Genomic DNA, 17,243 nt, shown 5'->3' on the forward strand with positions numbered 1-17,243 from the left:
GGATTCTTCTGCGTAGTCTGACAACCGTTCAGGTTTCTGCAAGAACAGAATCTGTTCCCACCTCAGTTCAAGCCGTGCTGCGTTCAGTGGTTCATTCTGTCTGGGGCGCCGTGGGGCGGGGGCTCAGCTCAGCAGATCTTTGGTGTCCCCACGAGGGGGTGGAGAGGCGAGCGGAGGGTCTAGCACTGGCATTAAAGTGCATCCACCTGGAGTGACTCCCCACCTATTACCTGGGAAAGAGCCCTTCCCCCCCTCCCCCTAGAAGGAAGCCGGCAGCTCCCGGGGCCGCCCCCGCCCAGCATCTTGGGCTGGAAGGTCATTTTCTGAGGCTCCTCCAGCGAACGTCAGCTGGACCTCAGCAGGGCTGTCAGGGAAGGCTGGGCGGACCAGCCAGGGCTGGACGCAGAGAGGTGAAGGATTCTGCGGGGGTGCGAGTGCTGGCTGCAATTGGGGACGCGGCTTTATCTGTGGGTGTGCTACTGTCACGCCAGAGGGCCTGGCCACTGTTAAAGACCCTCAGGCCAGCCCTCCCCCGCGCCGAGCGTTCTGCAGGGACAGCCCTCCTGAGGGGGGGGGACCGTGGGGAAGCAGACGCTAGAGGAGACAAAGGCAGTGTAGGGTTTTATTAGGAGGGTTGTTTCCAAGTGCGGGGCCGCACATTGTGGGGCAGCACCTCACAGCGCCCGGTGTCCCCACAGGATGGACACACTGTTTCTAACTCCCCCTGATTCTCACCCCTGGTTGAACACTTAACAGAAGGTGAAGCTTTATTTCTCCAGCCCTTTATTTATGGCCCGTGCATTCTTTCAAGCCCTCGGGTGGAGATCTTTGGTCTGACGTCGTTGGGTAGGGCCGCCGGTCCCTGCTCTCTGGTGTCCTTTATCCCGGATGGTTGGCAGGGCAGTCCCGCCGCCTTCCCGAGGGGCCTGAACCCACGTACTCAGACCAGGGCTCCGCTCGGCCACCATGAGGTCACAACACACCGGAGCTGGAGGGAGGACGTCTGGGCCCGGGTGGCGGCGGCAGGGGCCACGCTACTCGTCGACCTCCTCGTCCTCGTCCTCAAAGGCCTCCTCGCCCTCGTCGGCCGTGGCGTCCTGGTACTGCTGGTACTCGGACACCAGGTCATTCATGTTGCTCTCCGCCTCGGTGAACTCCATCTCGTCCATGCCCTCGCCCGTGAACCAGTGCAGGAAGGCCTTGCGCCGGAACATGGCCGTGAACTGCTCCGAGATGCGCTTGAACAGCTCCTGGATGGCCGTGCTGTTGCCGATGAAGGTGGCCGACATCTTGAGCCCGCGGGGCGGGATGTCGCACACGGCCGTCTTCACGTTGTTGGGGATCCACTCCACGAAGTAGCTGCTGTTCTTGTTCTGCACGTTCAGCATCTGCTCGTCCACCTCCTTCATGGACATGCGGCCCCGGAAGATGGCAGCCACGGTCAAGTAGCGGCCGTGGCGCGGGTCGCAGGCGGCCATCATGTTCTTGGCGTCGAACATCTGCTGGGTGAGCTCGGGCACCGTCAGCGCGCGGTACTGCTGGCTGCCCCGGGCGGTGAGCGGCGCGAAGCCAGGCATGAAGAAGTGCAGGCGGGGGAAGGGCACCATGTTCACGGCCAGCTTGCGCAGGTCGGCGTTGAGCTGGCCTGGGAAGCGCAGGGAGGTGGTGACGCCGCTCATGGTGGCCGACACCAGGTGGTTGAGGTCCCCGTAGGTGGGCGTGGTCAGCTTGAGGGTGCGGAAGCAGATGTCGTACAGCGCCTCGTTGTCGATGCAGTAGGTCTCGTCTGTGTTCTCCACCAGCTGGTGCACAGAGAGGGTGGCGTTGTAGGGCTCGACCACAGTGTCTGACACCTTGGGCGAGGGCATCACGCTGAAGGTGTTCATGATGCGGTCGGGGTACTCCTCCCGGATCTTGCTGATGAGGAGGGTCCCCATCCCCGACCCCGTGCCGCCCCCCAGCGAGTGGGTCAGCTGGAAGCCCTGCAGGCAGTCACAGTGCTCACACTCCTTCCGCACCACGTCCAGGACGGCGTCCACCAGCTCAGCGCCCTCCGTGTAGTGGCCCTTGGCCCAGTTGTTCCCGGCACCGGTCTGTCCTGGGACAGAGGAAGAGCAGACACTGTTCAGACAGGGCTACGGAGGGAACTGTGCGACGGAGAAGATTGGATAACGAGGAAATCAGGTAACAGGCTGAGGCTGAGCGACAGTGGGGCCGACGGCCCCAGCAGCTCTGCCAGGAGCACTGAGAGAAGTGAAGTCCATCAGTGTTGAGATGGACATACCTTTGGACCTGGCAATTTTCCTTTCCTTTTTTTTTGAGGGGGGAGGTAATTTGGTTTATTAGATTAATCAAAGTAAATGATGCAGAAATCTATTTGGTAATAAATTATAAAGACAAGTCATTGCTGAATGGAATGTGCAGCTAAAATGATAAGCTGTTTAGGAAGCAAGGGAGGTTTTGAAAAGAAGAATCATGTATTCTTAAAAAATTAAAAAATAAATCCATCAGCTCCCTTATCAGACTCTCCCTGCTTATCCAACGAAACAGACCATCATGGTCCCACTGCTGGAGGTAGAGTGGGCAGGAGATTTGGCCACATCAGGTGGACACACGAGACAAGCAGAGCAGAGGTGCGGACCTCTCGCCGCTGATTCCAAGCTGGTGGCCACAATTCACCACCCACGCTCAAAGGCCGGCGTCTCTGCTGTGGGTGGGCAGGTCAGTACCTGTCGCTGTGCACCGATGGGGGACCCTGAGCTGGGGGCCGCCCCTTGAGACCCTCCCAGCACAACATCAGGAGGAAGCTGCTGGGGGGCGGGGTCTGCTCACGGACACCCCTGGACTCGGCAGCTGCCCCAGGGGCAGCCTCACACCAGAGGAAGGGGTCAGCTCAGATTGCTTTGGCGCTCCATAGCACTGATCAGCGCTGAGCACTGTTGTGTAAAAGTGCGAGTCTGGAAAACAACCCAAGTTCTGTGACCCTTCAGTGAGTTTAAGATGACTGTGAGTGATCCGTACGTCGTGCCGGGGGCGCCCCGTCTGAAGTATCCAGGGAGTCCCACAGATCAGTAAGGGCACCAGCAGCCTTTAGGGAGGGGGCGCACGGGGTAAACCCAGCTCACAGGGAGGGAGAAGAAAATGACCTACGTGGGGCTTACTTCTCAGAAGGCAAATGCAAACGCAAACAAGGAGCTTCCACTTCACCCCGTAAAACTGACAGCTCAGAAAGCTCGGGACACCGTGCTGACAAGGGCCCGGGGTGAGGCCCCTCCACACGGAGCTGCCCAGGGCACAAGGAACCTGTGGAGGACAGTTTAGCCTCCTCGATCCAAATGGGCCCCCCAGACTCAGCAGCTCTACCCAGAACATGCAGAAACTCACGGAGAAGAGGGGACAACTCAAATGTCTAGTAACAGGAGTGCGTTGTATCAGACAGATGCTGCAAAGGAAGGCGGCCTCCATCAACCTCAGGGCCGCAATGGAAAGGCTCCAGGGTACTCTGCAGACGGGAAGACCCGAGGACCACAAGGTGCGTGGAGCTGGCTCTGTGTGCGTGACAGTGTGACTGCGCGTGGAGCCCGGGTGCCCCTGAAGGGATGCGGGGGACCTGCGGGGCTGAGCCGGAGAAGTAGAGCACGTTTTCACCGCACACTCTTGTTCCTCTTCAGCCCTGGACCACGCCCTGGCTTGCCCCTCGGCCCTGGAGGTGTGCGAGGTGTGCCGTCTCCTTGTCTAGGAACACAGACTCCCTTTCTTCCCGCTGGGCTGGCCTCCCTCTCGAGGTTCAAAAACGATCACCGTCCTTCTTAGACCCCCATTCAGTCCCCACCACCTCCCACCCAAGCAGCAGGCGTCAGCCTCCCACTGGAGCCCGGAGCCCAGGGTAGAGCTGTTGCAGCTTTACAACTGTCACAAAGGGCCTAGGGATGGCTTCACTACACAGCTGGAAACCAACAACTGGCAGCCAGCGGCGCCCCTCTGTAAGTGCAGACCCTGCCTCAACCCTGCCTCCCGCCAGCCCACTGTCCACTTGGCTTCCTCAGCGTTTACAGCGTGATCAGCCACAAAGTTTTCTCGGCTCTCGGCAAAAGGGGGAAGCTGTTGACTTCTGAAAATATTTTGCCACTGTCTCATAGCAACAGACGTTCCCAGTGAAATATTGGGGGTCAGGAGTTGAACATCTGCAGCTGCATCCCTAACTGTGCCTCCTTTGAATTTAGTTCAGGTTCAAGAAACCTTAGCTGTCCTCCCAGATCGAACCCTCAGGGGAAGAAATGAAGCAGAATTCCACATGGAATTCATGTATGGAGTAGGGGAGATGGGCCTGAACTTCAAATGGGTGGGGACCCTCCCTTCCACAGACTGCAAAGCGGAAATGTGATAAAAGCAGCATGCGAGACCCTAGTCCTGGTCTGTTTGAAATATCAGTGCCATTGGTTGTGTGGGTCTTCACGGTGATGGGGAAAGGGATGATGCCTGCAGGCCTCGTAAACTCTGTGGACATGTGCTCTGCTTAATCACCTTATCGCAGGTCGTCGCCTGACTCCAATACAAGGGACTTGATTACAGTACCAACAGAATCTCCCAGGAGTCTGTCTCCTCTTAAACGCTTTGCAGTAAACTTGACTTCTGAAAGCCACGCCTACCAGGTGAGGGAGGCTGGTCACACTAACAGTGCCGCTTAATTTAGTTTACTGTAATTTTCTTTAGGAGTTTGCAGAGAGACTGGCACTGCTATCATTTTTAAGGTGGAAGACAGGGGAAGGAAGATTTGCCCAAATCCAATAAAACTAAACCCATGGTACCAGCCTTTGGAAAGAAAGCAGAACAAGGGTCTACAGGTGATGGGAAACTACAGGTACTACAGGTGTGACAGACTGAAGTCAAATGATAAGCAACAGGAACCAAGGACAAATGACTATTATTATCACCATGTTATGATAGTTTATGAGGGGAGAAAACAATTAATGTCTGAAATTTTTTCAACTCAACTACCACTAGTAAGCATTGCATTTAGAAAATCAAAGGCTGACTTTCCCAAAGAAAAAGCCTAAAAGAGCCTGCCTGCGACAAGGCTGGGGACCACGAGTTTCCACCCTAAGCTTTTCTATGCCACGTGATGTTTTTAATCTTACACATAAAATAGCCTGATGTTTAAAACATAAAAGAGGTTGCAAATATTAACTACGATATATAAAAATAGGTAAAAAAAACAAGCTTCTTCTGTACAGCACAGGGAGCTATTGTCAATATCTTGTAATAACCCTTAATGAGAAAATATGAAAATGAATATACATATATATATGCATGACTGGGACACTGTGCTGTACACCAGAAATTGACACATTGTAACTGAACTTCAATTTTAAAAAATAATAAATTTTAAACAATAATAATAAAAGAGGGGAAGAAGAAAGCAGGAAAGATGGAACCTACCAAAAATGAAGTTGTCAGGCCGGAAGAGCTGCCCGAAAGGCCCGGACCGCACACTGTCCATGGTGCCCGGCTCCAAGTCCACCAGGGCGGCCCTGGGCACGTATTTCTGAGCTGGAAGAGAACAAAGCCCTCACGCTCTGGTTCCTAGAGCAGCACACCTCCCCAGACCGAGTCCCACCAGCACAGCTGCCGGGGACGGGCAAAGCAGGGTTTCTTCACAAGGAACCGGCTTGCTTAGAATCGCAGGATCTTAGCCCCAGGGGGGAGGGGAGCCCCAGAGAACACAGCCCACCCTTGAGTCCTGCAGACGAGGAAAGCAGCCCAGGCACCGGAAGCTCCGGGAGAGGGCAGGATGAGGCATGAGGGCTCTCGACTTCCTGCCTCCTGTATTTTTCCTGTTCTTTCCCGTGGGCATTTGGACTTTATTTGCTCCATGGAAATAAACGGAATCTATTGCGGCGAATTGCCGCGTTGTCGGGGCACTCTGGCGCCATGCCCCCTCGCACACACGTGAGCCCACCAGTGAGTCTGGCACCTGTTCCACCCGCGCCCATGCTGTTGCCGGGACTCTACGGCTCACGGACGAGTGTGGCTGCGCAAACTTTCCTCCCCGAGCCCAGGTCCACCCAGGAGGAAACCTCCCAGCGAGGGTGGGTCATTGCACGTGGGAGCTGCCCTACAGCTCATCCTGCCGTGCACACACCCAGGCTGAAGGATGGATGTCCCCACGCCCGGCCTGACGGGTAACAGCAAGTGCCAGGTATAGTGGAATTTTTTCAGTGCCATCCGGGAACCTCAGCATCCACGTCCTGCTGTTCCAGGCCTTTTGTCACAGCTGCTCAGGGACCAAAATGCACTTCTGTATCCTGCTCTCCCCAGCTGCTACGTGGACAAGCAGCAGTGACTCCAAAAAACAGTTATCTCCGGGGACACACGTCGTGCGTGCGGAGGGGCAGCGCCTGCCACTCTCTGGGTGGTCTTTAAAAAGTCTTTGTTTTTTGTTGTTTTGTGAAGAGAATATATGGCTTTTATAATAAAACTTGCCGCAGAAATAAGTTACACATGTAACCACAATATACATGTAGCTACCCGGGGCCGGGTGGGGGATGCTGTTCTCAAATGGATAAACCACAGCCTGGAATCTTCACTGACTCCACCAGAAATGACCCAGGACCGCCTGCAGCTGCAGCTGCCAGGGGCTGTAAGGTCTTTCTGGGGGTCTACAAAGGGCCAGAAAAGCCATTCGAGGGAGTGTTTTTCACATTTTTAGCCAAGAATCTTCATTAAGGAGTACATTTTAAGCGGGAAGACAGAGCCGTACACCCCCCACGAGGTTGATTTCCCAGCACTACTGGGGTCTGAACCCCGGAGAGCAAGGCTGTTTGAAATGAGCCGACGGCGGATTTCCCGCCCCAGGGGGAGCGAGGGAGGAGCCGGGCACCATCCGGGCGGGGCCGGCCGGGCTCCGGGAGGGGAAGGGAGCGGTCGCGCCGCGCCACTCACACGATGACTCATTGTAGTAGACGTTGATCCTCTCCAGCTGGAGCGCCGAGTCGCCCACGTAGCCTCCGGCCGGGTCGATGCCGTGTTCGTCGCTGATCACTTCCCAAAACTTGCAGAGGGCGGGGCGGGGAGTAGACGGTCAGCCCCCGGGCCCGGGCGCCCGCAGCTCCCCCAGGACCGGCCCGGCGGGCGGGGCGCGGGGAGCGGCCGCCGAATTCCAGGCGCGCCTGGGCGGCCGCCCCCGCGCGGTGGAGACCAGAGGCGGGGCTGGGGTCCCGCGGTGTCACCCTTCTCGGCCGCGCCGGTCTCGCGCTGCCCGCGGCCCGAGGGCAGGGGCGGGCCACCCACCCGCAGGGAAGCCCGGCCCGGCCCGCGCTCACCTTGGTGCCAATCTGGTTCCCGCATTGGCCGGCCTGGATGTGCACGATCTCCCTCATGGCGCGCGCTCGGACCGCAGGGCGACTGCGGGCCCCGCTGCTCCGGGCTCTTGACCCTGCGCACGGCGCCCCTCCCCGGCCCTCCCCCGGCCGCCCGGGCCAATGGCCGCGGTCCGCCCGCCCCCGGGCGCGCCCCCTCCGCCCCAGCCGCGTGCACCTCCCCCTGCCCCTCCCCGCTCCCCTCACCGCCCCCCAGGCCTCTCTCTCCAGGCACCTCGCCGCCTGCGGGTGCCTGGCTCCCTATCCCCTGGCCGTTCTCCCGATGCCGCCTCGACGCTGCGCGGGAGTGGAAGGACCCCCCCTCGGGGGCCGGGCCGGGGAAGAGCCGGTCCCTGGAGCGCCCATTCGAGCGGGCCCGGGCGCAGACGCAGCTGGTGGGCGGCCGGCGGCCGGAAGGACTAGCGCCTCTCCCCGACTTGCCGCCCACCGGGGCGGGGGGGAGGGAGACTGGGGACCCCTCGGGCTCGGGAGCCGAGGGGCGGCGGTCCCGCCCCGAGCCGCCCTGCGCGGGTTCCGGGTCGCGGGCCTGGGCGGTGCGCACGGTCCCCGCTGGGCCTCGGGTTCACGCCCAGCGGGTAGAGGGGCTGCGGGACACGGGAGTGGCGTTTTTCGGGGTGAGTCTGACCCTTGCCCCCCGACCCCGCCGCGGGCACGCGTTCCTGTGTCCGCTCGTGCTGCCTCTACCGGTACCATTCCGCTCTGCCGACCCGAACCGTCTGTGGTGGAGTCTGGTCAAAGGGAACCCACGGCCGGACCAGAAAACCAACACGCACACCCTGCACGGGCGTCTACGCAGCCGCCCCAGCCCGAGTCACTGAGGAAGGCCTGCGGCCCGGGAGGGCGCAGGGGTGGGCTCTCGGCCCCGGTGCCGTCACGTCCCGTACGAGGGCGGCCGGGGACTCCTTTTTGCTGGGGGGGGGGGGTGCGGACGCGGACGGCCTGTGTGCGGGTAAGTACAGGGCCGGAGGAGTGAGGCCGCAGGAAGGAAGCCTTGGTCGTACGGGGCTGGGCTGCCTTCTCTCTCCGAGGGGATTCCCGGCGGAGTGAGCTCAGCCCTCCCGGGCCCGCAGGCCGTTCTGCTGTGTGACCCGAGGCTCTGCATTCCTAACATAACGCGGGGCGGCGCCGGGCTCGCCCATCGCCGAGTTTCCCCGACGGCCCCTCCATTAGGTAAACAGCCCTCACTCGGTAGCCGCCTGCGTCAGGCAGGCCCCCTGGGTTCTGGGCCCCCACCCTCCCTGCTCAGTCGGCCTCACTGCCCCCAGGGCCGGTTTGCCCCACGCAGCCCGGGCCCCTGCTGCCCGCCCCCGCCCGCCGCCCCCCCCCCCCCCGGGCGAGCTCCACCCGGACACCCGGGGCTCCCTCCAGGGCCCCCGGGTGGCAGCCCCGGCCGGCCGGCCGGCCGGCCAGCTCGCTCGCTGGAGTGCTTCTGCGCAGCAGGTGTCCCCGTGTGCCGGGCGGTGAGGCAGAGCCACCTCTGGGTGGGAGTTAGTTCCTCCGGGAGCAGCAGCCCCCTTCTGGGCGGTCCTGTGGAATGACCACCGCGCAGTGAGTCGGGGTGACTTGATTTCAGGTCCTCCTCTGTTTCCGGTGAGCTGTGTCCCCACACGTCCTCTGCGCTTCGGTTTGCAAGTCTCTGAAATGGAAGGGTTGTCCTGGGGGACCTGAGTGTGTGTGTCCTCCCCAGAACACTTCCATGAGGGAGACTGAAACCAGGGGCTGCCCGCCCCCCCCCCCAAGTGGAAATGCCTGCCGATGAGGAAGCAGCTGTTCTGTGACTTACAGTTTCCTTTTAGATACGCGAAAACTCTGGGAAAATCCTAACGTGTGTGTGGTTGGAAAGAGGTGGAAAGCTTAGAAACATTCTTTCTTGGAGTTTTTCAAACATTCCCAATTTCAGGGCTTAATTTCTTTCTACTGGATCCCTGCCCCCCGCCCCTCACTGCTGCCACTTGGCCGTCCTGTAGGGCCTCACATCTCTGCTTACATGCAGGACGCCTGGGGAAGCAGGTGACCCGGTTGTGGCCCCGCCCATTCCCGTCCATCACGAACCAAGATGACCCAGTCTCCCGCTTCCCTCGTCCCATCGGCTCACCTCACTTGTTCAACTTAATGACTGACTCCAAGGAAATGCTCCCTTTATCTGAGGGCTGGTGTGGCGTCTGGGGCAGGGAGCTGGGGAGTGGAGGGCCTGTGGTTCCTGGAAGAGACTTCGCTCAGCGCTGATGACTCAGTCAGTCCAGCCCCTAAGGAGTTTAAAGAAGAGGGTCCATATTGGCAGCTTCAGGACTTTGCTGAAACAGCCACCTCTTCACAGCTAGTCCTTCGGCAGAATTTAAGTCCAAGGTCTTTGCTGGAGCCAGAGAGTAGGTGTCAGTGTGGCCCCGGGGACACTGCTGTCACCTGGAATGGAGTGGATGGGGGAAGCTGATTTATACTTGAGTTTCTGATGGACACTCCCTGGTGACCACCCCAACCTGCCATCCACACCACGAGGAGGGAGGGTGGGTGACGAGGGCTCTTTGCTGGATGCTTTTGTACAGAATCTGCATGACAACCCTCCCAGGTAGGTGTCACTGCAGCTGGGGCGGGGGGCAGTGAGCGGCCCCCCACGAGCAGGGCTGAAGACGTAGCATCGCCAGTCGAGCTTGCAAAACCCAGAGTATGCGTTCTGCCCTCCTACCTCCACGACTCACCTTCCTGTCTGGAGAGCCAGTTCCAATGTAGGGTTCTCTGACTCCTTGGGATTTGCATCAGCGGTAGTGGAGGCAGAGGGCTGGCCTCCCTTCCTTGCCCGACCCACCCTGGGAAGCATCTCCCGTGCACACCCAGCCCACATGGCTGTCCCTGGCCACATCCCTGTCATGGTCACTAGGTTCAGGGCTGTTCGGGCAGGGAGTCCTGAGGTCCTAGGGTGCAGTCAGTGCTGTGCACCCCGAGTGGGCTTGTCCCAGGCCCTGCAGGGACGGGTGCAGCCCAGGGCCAGGTCTGGGTGGTGACAGAGTTCTAGGTTTTCGAGTCCTGTCTGTTCCCGCAGTCCCTTGCCCCCTCCTCTGTCCTCCATGGTCACCACTTGGAGTAAGGTTTCTGGGGACTGCTCTGGTCTGGACACGGTATTGAAAAGCACCTCCAACCCAGGGGACAGGTGCTCACTCCTCCCCGCATGTGTCTGAAGTGCACGGCGACAGAGGAGGTAGGTGCTTTTATGTGATGTGACTCCTGGTAAACGGAGGATGGTTCTTGGGGAGGGCGCGGCCACGCACCTGTGCCCTGTGCGGGGAGGGGCAGGTGCTGGGACTGGTTGTGGCTCTCCCGTCGCCAAGGTGAGTGGGCTCTGGCCACCACCTGGGATGAGCAGCTCCAAGCTGACTCTTGGGTTAGGATTTTCTGATGCCTAGCACCTTCAGCAAAGCAATTTGGAATCTGCCTGGCAGATGCGTTATTCTGTTTAAAGACAGACCAGCTCAGCACTTCCGAGGGCAGCAGGCACCTCTGGTTTTACTTTAAGATGCAAGAGCCTGCTTTCTCAGCAGCAAAGGTGGCCCCAAGTGAGGGCCTCTGAGGGGCTGCCTTCCTAGATGTGCAAGTCCAGAGGGGCAAGGCCTTCTATTCCTGTGTAAATCTAATTACAGAAGATCTGGGAAACTCAGAGAGTTCAGAATAAAGCCACAAAGATTGTTCAGGAAAAAAAAAATGAGAGTAGAAGAGAACCATGAAGGAGACACACTGGCCCTGGTCGGACCCGGAGGGGAGCTGTCACTGTCACCGCTCACAGGCATTTGGAGAACAACTGGGGGAATTAGATGACGTCTAACTGGTGTTATTTTAAGTGTGGTGATGATGTGTAGGGGTCCAGGCAGCCTGCTTTCACGCGCTTCATAGAAGAGGTGGGTGTGTGTGCTCAGAGAGGAAGAAATGCAGCCACGTGGTCACAAAGCCGCATCCAGACCAGGGTGTGGCTGTGTGTTTTGCTGTGATACCATTCTTTAAGCTTGCCTGTACGTTTGGAAACTTTGCAAATGAAACAGTGATGGTGGATGAACTGAAAGATTTAGCCCAGAGGGTAGGGGACACAGCCAGCCAGCAATGGTCTCTGGGTTTTGTAGGTAAAAATCTTCAGCCAAGAGTGTGGTGATTGCCCTCTGACCCGGGACGGAGAAGGTCGGAGAGGCAGCGGCCAGGACGCCATCTCCCAAGGGCTTCCAAAGGCTGGAGGTCTTCAAAACAGGGCAAGTTTGTCCACAGGAGCCAAGTGCAAACCCTGTTCCTTCCAGAAGTCCGGGCTTTGGGGACATGATGGTCACGGGGCAGCAGGGGACACAGTTCCTTGAGATCTAACCCACCGGCTTGAGCTGTGTGTCTTTCGTGTGCTGGCCCCGTGCTGGCTGGGACACGGCCAGCTGCTTGGCTGTCTAACTAGGTTGAATAAGTAACAGCAAAGAACTGAGGAGATGGCCCCCTCCCTCGCAGCCCCAGCACCCCCCTCCATTTCTGAGTTGAGCTCATTCGGACAGTGGTGATGGTCAGGTGACAGGCATGCCTCCCCTCACCCCACCTCGGCCACTTTTGTGCGGAGTTGGGAACAGAAATACAGACCCTGTTTCCTGTGTCTTTCCTAGACAAGGGTCAGACAGGTGGGGGACGTTTGACCATGAAGCAGTGCTGTGTTTGTGGAATTGTAACTCCCTGGAGAGCCAGGCGGTGGTGGAGGGGGGGCTGCAGCCTGTTTCGTTGGACTGGAAAGTGAACTGAAACACTAATGTGATACTTAAGCCCGCCTCCTGGAAGTTTGGGTTCAGATAAAATCAGTCTGCCCGTTGGGCAGTGGGTGAGTGGGACCAGAGGGCCTCTAAATTCTCTCCCAGCTCTCACGTTCTGTGACTGGTCAACGTCCATCAGAGGAAACCCAGCTCACCTGAAGTGCAGCCGGATTGTGCCGTGTCACGTTCTTTGTTTGCTTGTTTTGGGTGGGGAGGGGGTAACTAGGTTTGTTTCTGTATTTAATGGGGTGCTGGGGACTGAACCCAGGGCCTCATGCGTGCTAAGCACATGCTCTACCACTGGGCCATACGTCCCCCTCCCCGGCCCCTCATCTTGAACACAAGTGGCAGGAGGTGCAGGACGAGGGTGGAGACAGCAGCCAGCTGGGACTGTGGAGGGGACACAAGCCGCGTGGGGTGGGGCGAGGTGGGGCTGCCCGGCGAGCTGGACTGGAGGGTCCCATCAGGGCCACGGCTGAGGGATGGGGGGGCGAGGCGGGCCTTCAGCAGGATTTTTTTTTTAATTGAAGTGTAGTTGGTTTACAATGTTGTGTTAATTTCTGGTGTGCAGCATAGTGGTTCAGTTATATACATATATACCTTTTCATATTCTTTTTCATTACAGGCTGTTGTTATTTTATATTTTTAAAAGTAGTCTTTGTGTTATTTTTCCAGTAAAAACTGAAGGGCGAGTTTCACGAGATGAAAAGCTCTGGAGGTCTGTATGCAACACTGCGAATGAACCTAACGTCACTGAACTGGACGGTTAAAAACGGCCACGATGCTGCGTTCTAGGTGACGAGCTTTTTACTGCAGTGCAAACTTTTTTTGGTAGGAGAGAAATAGATGAGCTTCAGGGAAGTTCTAAAAGACTAAAGAGTATCAAAGGACGAACTCCCACCCCAGACGCCGCCGATTGCTTAGTGACACTTGGACCTGTCGCTCCCGTCTTCTCGGAGGCCGGCCAGCGGGAGGGGCTCTCCCGTCGGCTCTGCCCAGAGCAGCCCTCCCACGAGACTGTCCCCACGGCTCCGTTTGCAAAGTGTTCTCTGCCCCGCTCTCCAAGACTCCTGCAGTGTCCTCTCCTGGGAACACTGGGGCACAGAACTCGCCTGCTAAGGAAGGTGGGGAGCCTGGAGGTCACATGGGGAGGCTTCAATTCGGCTCTGCCACCTGTCCTGAGCTGTAACTGCAGCCTTCCAGGGCCACCGGGCAGGTTGTGTGGGTCTGTAAAGAGTCCCTTCCCATGGGGTCTGGCACAGCAGGCACTGCACACCCCATAAACTCCTGTGGGGTTTGGCTGGGACCCCATAAGCGCCCCTCTCCGCCCCAGGGTGCTAGAAGACAGCCTTGCTCGCTTGGTCGAGACCACTGGGCTGTGAAAAATTAAGGTTACGCTAAGCAGAGGAGAAACTGATCTAAGTGGTTATGTGATTTGGAAGGTAGATCTGTGTGTGTGTGTATGATGGAGAAATACATACTCAGCTGCCTTTTATTTAAAATCAAGTGTTGACCTCGTTGACAGAAGAACAGTTACATCTTTTAGTCGGACAGGCGGGGAAGGGGAAGATGACACAGAGGGGGCAGGCAGAGCTCCGAGCACAGGGAAGACAGCTCAGACCTCAGACCCCGGCCTAGCTTGGTCCATCTCGGGGATTCCCCCACCCCCACTCCCGGCAAGAGACCCTCAGGCCACCTCCTCACCTCCCCAGGCACTCGGAGCCTGCCTGCCCCTCCCCTGCGCGTCTCTAGAGCCTTCGGACCTGGTCGGCTTTTTCCAGCCCTCCTTACCGCCGCCGGCTGGTGTGCGAGCAGAAGCTGTTGGGAAAGGCGACTACAGCTGTGCTTCTGCAACTGAAAGCTCTGAGGGGAATGTTCGGGGTTTGTTTGCTGCTTAAGCCTGTGGATTGGATTAAATTAAGTTAATCTGTGCCACCCCCACCTGCAGCTGGGGTTATCTGATGTGCCCTTTTTCTGGTCCCAGATTCTGGCTGGACATCACAGCGGCGTGTCAGAGCTGAACTTCCGTCTGCCCCCTGACACCCCCGTCTGTCTCAACCGCATCACCAGGCCCTGGTCCAGTGCGCTGCATCGAGGACGCTTGCCTCCTGGGCTAGACTGTAAACTCCCCCGCTTGGAGACCCGACCACCTGCGTGTTGCCCACAGCCCTCAGCACGTGACTTCACACGCAAATGCACTTAGTAAGTGACTGTGAAAGAAAAAAATAGAAAAGGGCAAGTTCGCAGCATCCAAGGACTTTCCTCTTCCGAAAGGAGGACCCAGAATGTTTAATTTAAAATTTAATAATGCCTCCCTCAACAAAAAGGCTTCCACCAGAGTTTGCTCAGAATCAAATACAAATTCAGGCGATGCTTTTAAAAGAGTCAGAAGAGCTCACAACTGATTATGATCAGTCAGGTATTTGCCCGAGTCCTTTCCTGGTGGCTCCGGCTGGTCCCGCTGAGCTCAGGGTTTCCATCTGGCCTGCGGCCTAGCTGCTCTGTGCAGGGCAGGGATGTGCAGGGCGGGTGGGGAGGCATCCAGCCGCCCTGCCTCCTCTGAGGCTCTGAGGCGGGCCGCGCCGTCTCGGCTGACAGCCTTGCTCGGAGAGCACCTGGGATGCGGTAGGTGCAGATTCTTACTATTTCTCCGCAGGAAACCCTGGCCATTCGGAGATCGAATGCCGTTCAGACGAGCACACCGCACAGCTGCCTCAGCTGTCCCGGGAATGCTGCGGCGGCCGCACCCTCAGTTCCCAGCTGGCCCGGGATTCAGAAAGCATCTCTCCCGCCCATCCCCACAGCTCATCCTGCTTTCCTGCTAACGACCCCCGTGAGCCGCTCCCAGACGTCCGCCACGTGGATCACGCATGCACTCCCGGAGGCGCGAGCGGGTCCACCACGGTTACCCCCCGCCCTACCCAAGGCAGGCGCCCTCCGCGTCTTCCCAGGCGAGGAACCCAGGTAAACCGCCCTGGGCCACGCACCGAGACTCCAGCGTCTTTAACTGTTTAAACTTCATTTTATTGTGGTGAGAACACATCTCCTGGTTCTCAGGTGTGCCCTGGGTAACTGCTGGCTCCAGGTGCAACCAGGAGATCTCCGGGGTGTACATAAACCGTAACCCCCCGCTGCCCGGACCCCCGCTGCCCGGACCCGGCTCCCTGAGCTGGAGGCAGGCCGTGGGCTGTGGGGCTGTTGAGATGCATGTGCGTCAGACCTGTTCCCACCCAGGTAGGACTGGTTGGAAACTGATCAACAGGGAGAACTGTTTTGTCTGGTGTTCATTCCAGGAAGAGCTGGGGGGCCACGAGCCTTTTCTCGCAGGTGAGGCCCCCACACCCCCACCATGCATCCACGCTGGACAGGAGCCTCTGCCCAGGGCCCTCGCCAAGGCCGCCATCTCCACCCTCTCGTCTGGCTCCTGCTCAAGAGAACAGCTGGGGAGGTGGCACCTCGAGGCCCACGACTATTTTTACGTGGCCATCTGTCCCCGACCAGGCCTGGCCGGCAGCGACAGACCCAAGGAATCCCGCGGCAGGTGGGAGACGCCCGGACAGCTGAGGATGCACGGCCCGGCCCCAAGAGCTGTTCTGGGGAGGCTGGAAATGTGGTGTGAGGACAGGGAGGAGACACGGGTGCCGTGACCGCAGCAGCTCGGGGCGATGGCTGCCTGGCCGCCTCCCCCATCTCTGTGCAGCAGCGGCCAGCCCCACCTGCTCTGTCCGTGTCTGGGTGACGAGTCAGATGCTCCAGCCAGCTGCGGGCCTCGCCGCCACAGGGGAGGGGGTGCAGCAAGTGCTCTGCTGAGGACACACACTCAGAGCCGGGATCCCTGCCGCCCACCTGACTGAGAGCCCCCGGGGCAAAGTCCGGCTCCTTTGTAGAAACTAAGATCATCATAGAGAGAACCGGCGTCCCCAGAGAGGAGGGCGGCAGGAAGGAGAGGGCATGCATCCAAAGTCGTCTTTGCACACGATTTATCCATCACACTGCAGCTGGGGCAGGAGGCACGGGGCCCCACGTAGGAAGGACAGCAGTGAGCACGCAGGGCCCAGCCTCCTGGGGACAGCCACAGCCTCCCAGGCCTCGGGCGGGAAGGGAGGCGGCCCCGTCGTCCCCAGGAGGTGGCGTGCTCACCTCATTCCTGTGTGGGAAGGTGCTGCCCCACGTTGGGGAGGGGCGGGGAGAGAGAGAGAGACAGAGACTTACAGACGGAGACCGAGAGAGAGAGAGAGAGAGAGAGAGAGAGAGAGAGAGAGAGAGAGAGAGAGAGAGAGAGAGACAGAGACAGAGACAGAGACAGAGACAGAGACAGAGACACAGAGAGAGAAGCAGAGACAGAGAGAGAGACAGAACTCTCTCCTTTGAGGATCCTTATCCAGCAAAGCCTTCAGAGATGCCCTTGACACGGGCCTGGGACAGCCGGGCAGCAGACGTCTGGGACTGGAATTCTGAATTCCTGGGCCAGCCCGTTTCAGTCCCCATTTCACACTGAAGGACAGGAGGCTGTTCCCAGCCGGGCGGTTTTAACAGTCTGAGTCTGTGTCTTTGGCCGGGAGGTAATAGCTGTGAACGTATTTCAACCCAAGGCCCCTAGTTTGCGCCAGGCCTGTCCCCTGAGTCCGCGGTGGACACAGGGTGTGGGGCCACCTTGTGTGCACCCCTGCTGGGGTAAGAAGTATGGGGTGCCCACAGACAGTGGGGGCGCAGGCACCGAGCTACAGGGACGGCCCCCTTTTTTCAGAACTGTGATGCTAGAGATCAGTAAATAGCCCACCGAGGGCAACACAGAGACCCTGGGCCCTGGAAAGGGGCGCAGGCACCGAGCGGACCCTCTGGGGACCAGCTCCTGGCGAGCAGGGTCTGGTAGGCAGACGACGCGCTGAGTCAGGGCGGCAGCTGGGTCCATGGGCTCCGGCACGTCGGTGAGAATGCCTTTTTTGGAAGCCAGGCAGTCAGTTCCCAGGACTCCCGAGTCCCTGGGAAGTGACGCAGCCCACGGTCAGCGAGAGAAAGGTGCCGGGAAGCCGCCTCGCCGGCCGAGGGCAGCCGGGCTCCCCCTCCGCCCCTCCCTGGCCCGCCCGGGAGCAGCTCCTTGTAT

General features: G+C 58.9%; 2 protein-coding genes and 2 long non-coding RNA genes across 5 annotated transcripts; 3 read left to right on the plus strand and 1 right to left on the minus strand.

The window, feature by feature from the left end:
• Positions 1-608: 608 nt before the first annotated feature.
• Positions 609-7,483, minus strand: TUBB6 (tubulin beta 6 class V). Its single transcript, XM_032467191.1, has 4 exons — positions 7,323-7,483; positions 6,943-7,051; positions 5,440-5,550; positions 609-2,098 (listed from the first exon to the last, which is right to left on the minus strand). Exons 1-4 carry the CDS (start codon positions 7,377-7,379, stop codon positions 1,035-1,037), a joined length of 1,341 nt encoding a protein of 446 aa, XP_032323082.1. The 5' UTR covers positions 7,380-7,483; the 3' UTR covers positions 609-1,034.
• LOC116659537 lies at positions 2,069-5,276 on the plus strand. Of its 2 annotated transcripts, none has more exons than XR_004314895.1 (4): positions 2,069-2,184; positions 2,551-2,721; positions 3,436-3,532; positions 3,672-5,276. It is a non-coding gene; the product is annotated as an uncharacterized LOC116659537 (long non-coding RNA). The 2 variants fall into 2 exon arrangements; XR_004314894.1 differs by having other exon boundaries at positions 3,440-3,532.
• Positions 7,484-9,009: 1,526 nt separating the features above from the next.
• LOC116659536 lies at positions 9,010-11,608 on the plus strand. Its single transcript, XR_004314893.1, has 2 exons — positions 9,010-10,572; positions 11,486-11,608. It is a non-coding gene; the product is annotated as an uncharacterized LOC116659536 (long non-coding RNA).
• Positions 11,609-12,841: 1,233 nt separating this feature from the next.
• On the plus strand, positions 12,842-16,388 carry LOC106729890. The gene is made up of 5 exons (XM_032467134.1): positions 12,842-12,857; positions 13,892-14,013; positions 14,124-14,341; positions 14,944-15,103; positions 15,433-16,388. Exons 1-5 carry the CDS (start codon positions 12,842-12,844, stop codon positions 15,784-15,786), a joined length of 870 nt encoding a protein of 289 aa, XP_032323025.1. The 3' UTR covers positions 15,787-16,388.
• The last annotated feature ends 855 nt before the right edge of the window (positions 16,389-17,243 follow it).

This window comes from Camelus ferus, chromosome 24 (assembly GCF_009834535.1).
Source record: "Camelus ferus isolate YT-003-E chromosome 24, BCGSAC_Cfer_1.0, whole genome shotgun sequence".
NCBI lineage: Eukaryota > Metazoa > Chordata > Mammalia > Artiodactyla > Camelidae > Camelus > Camelus ferus.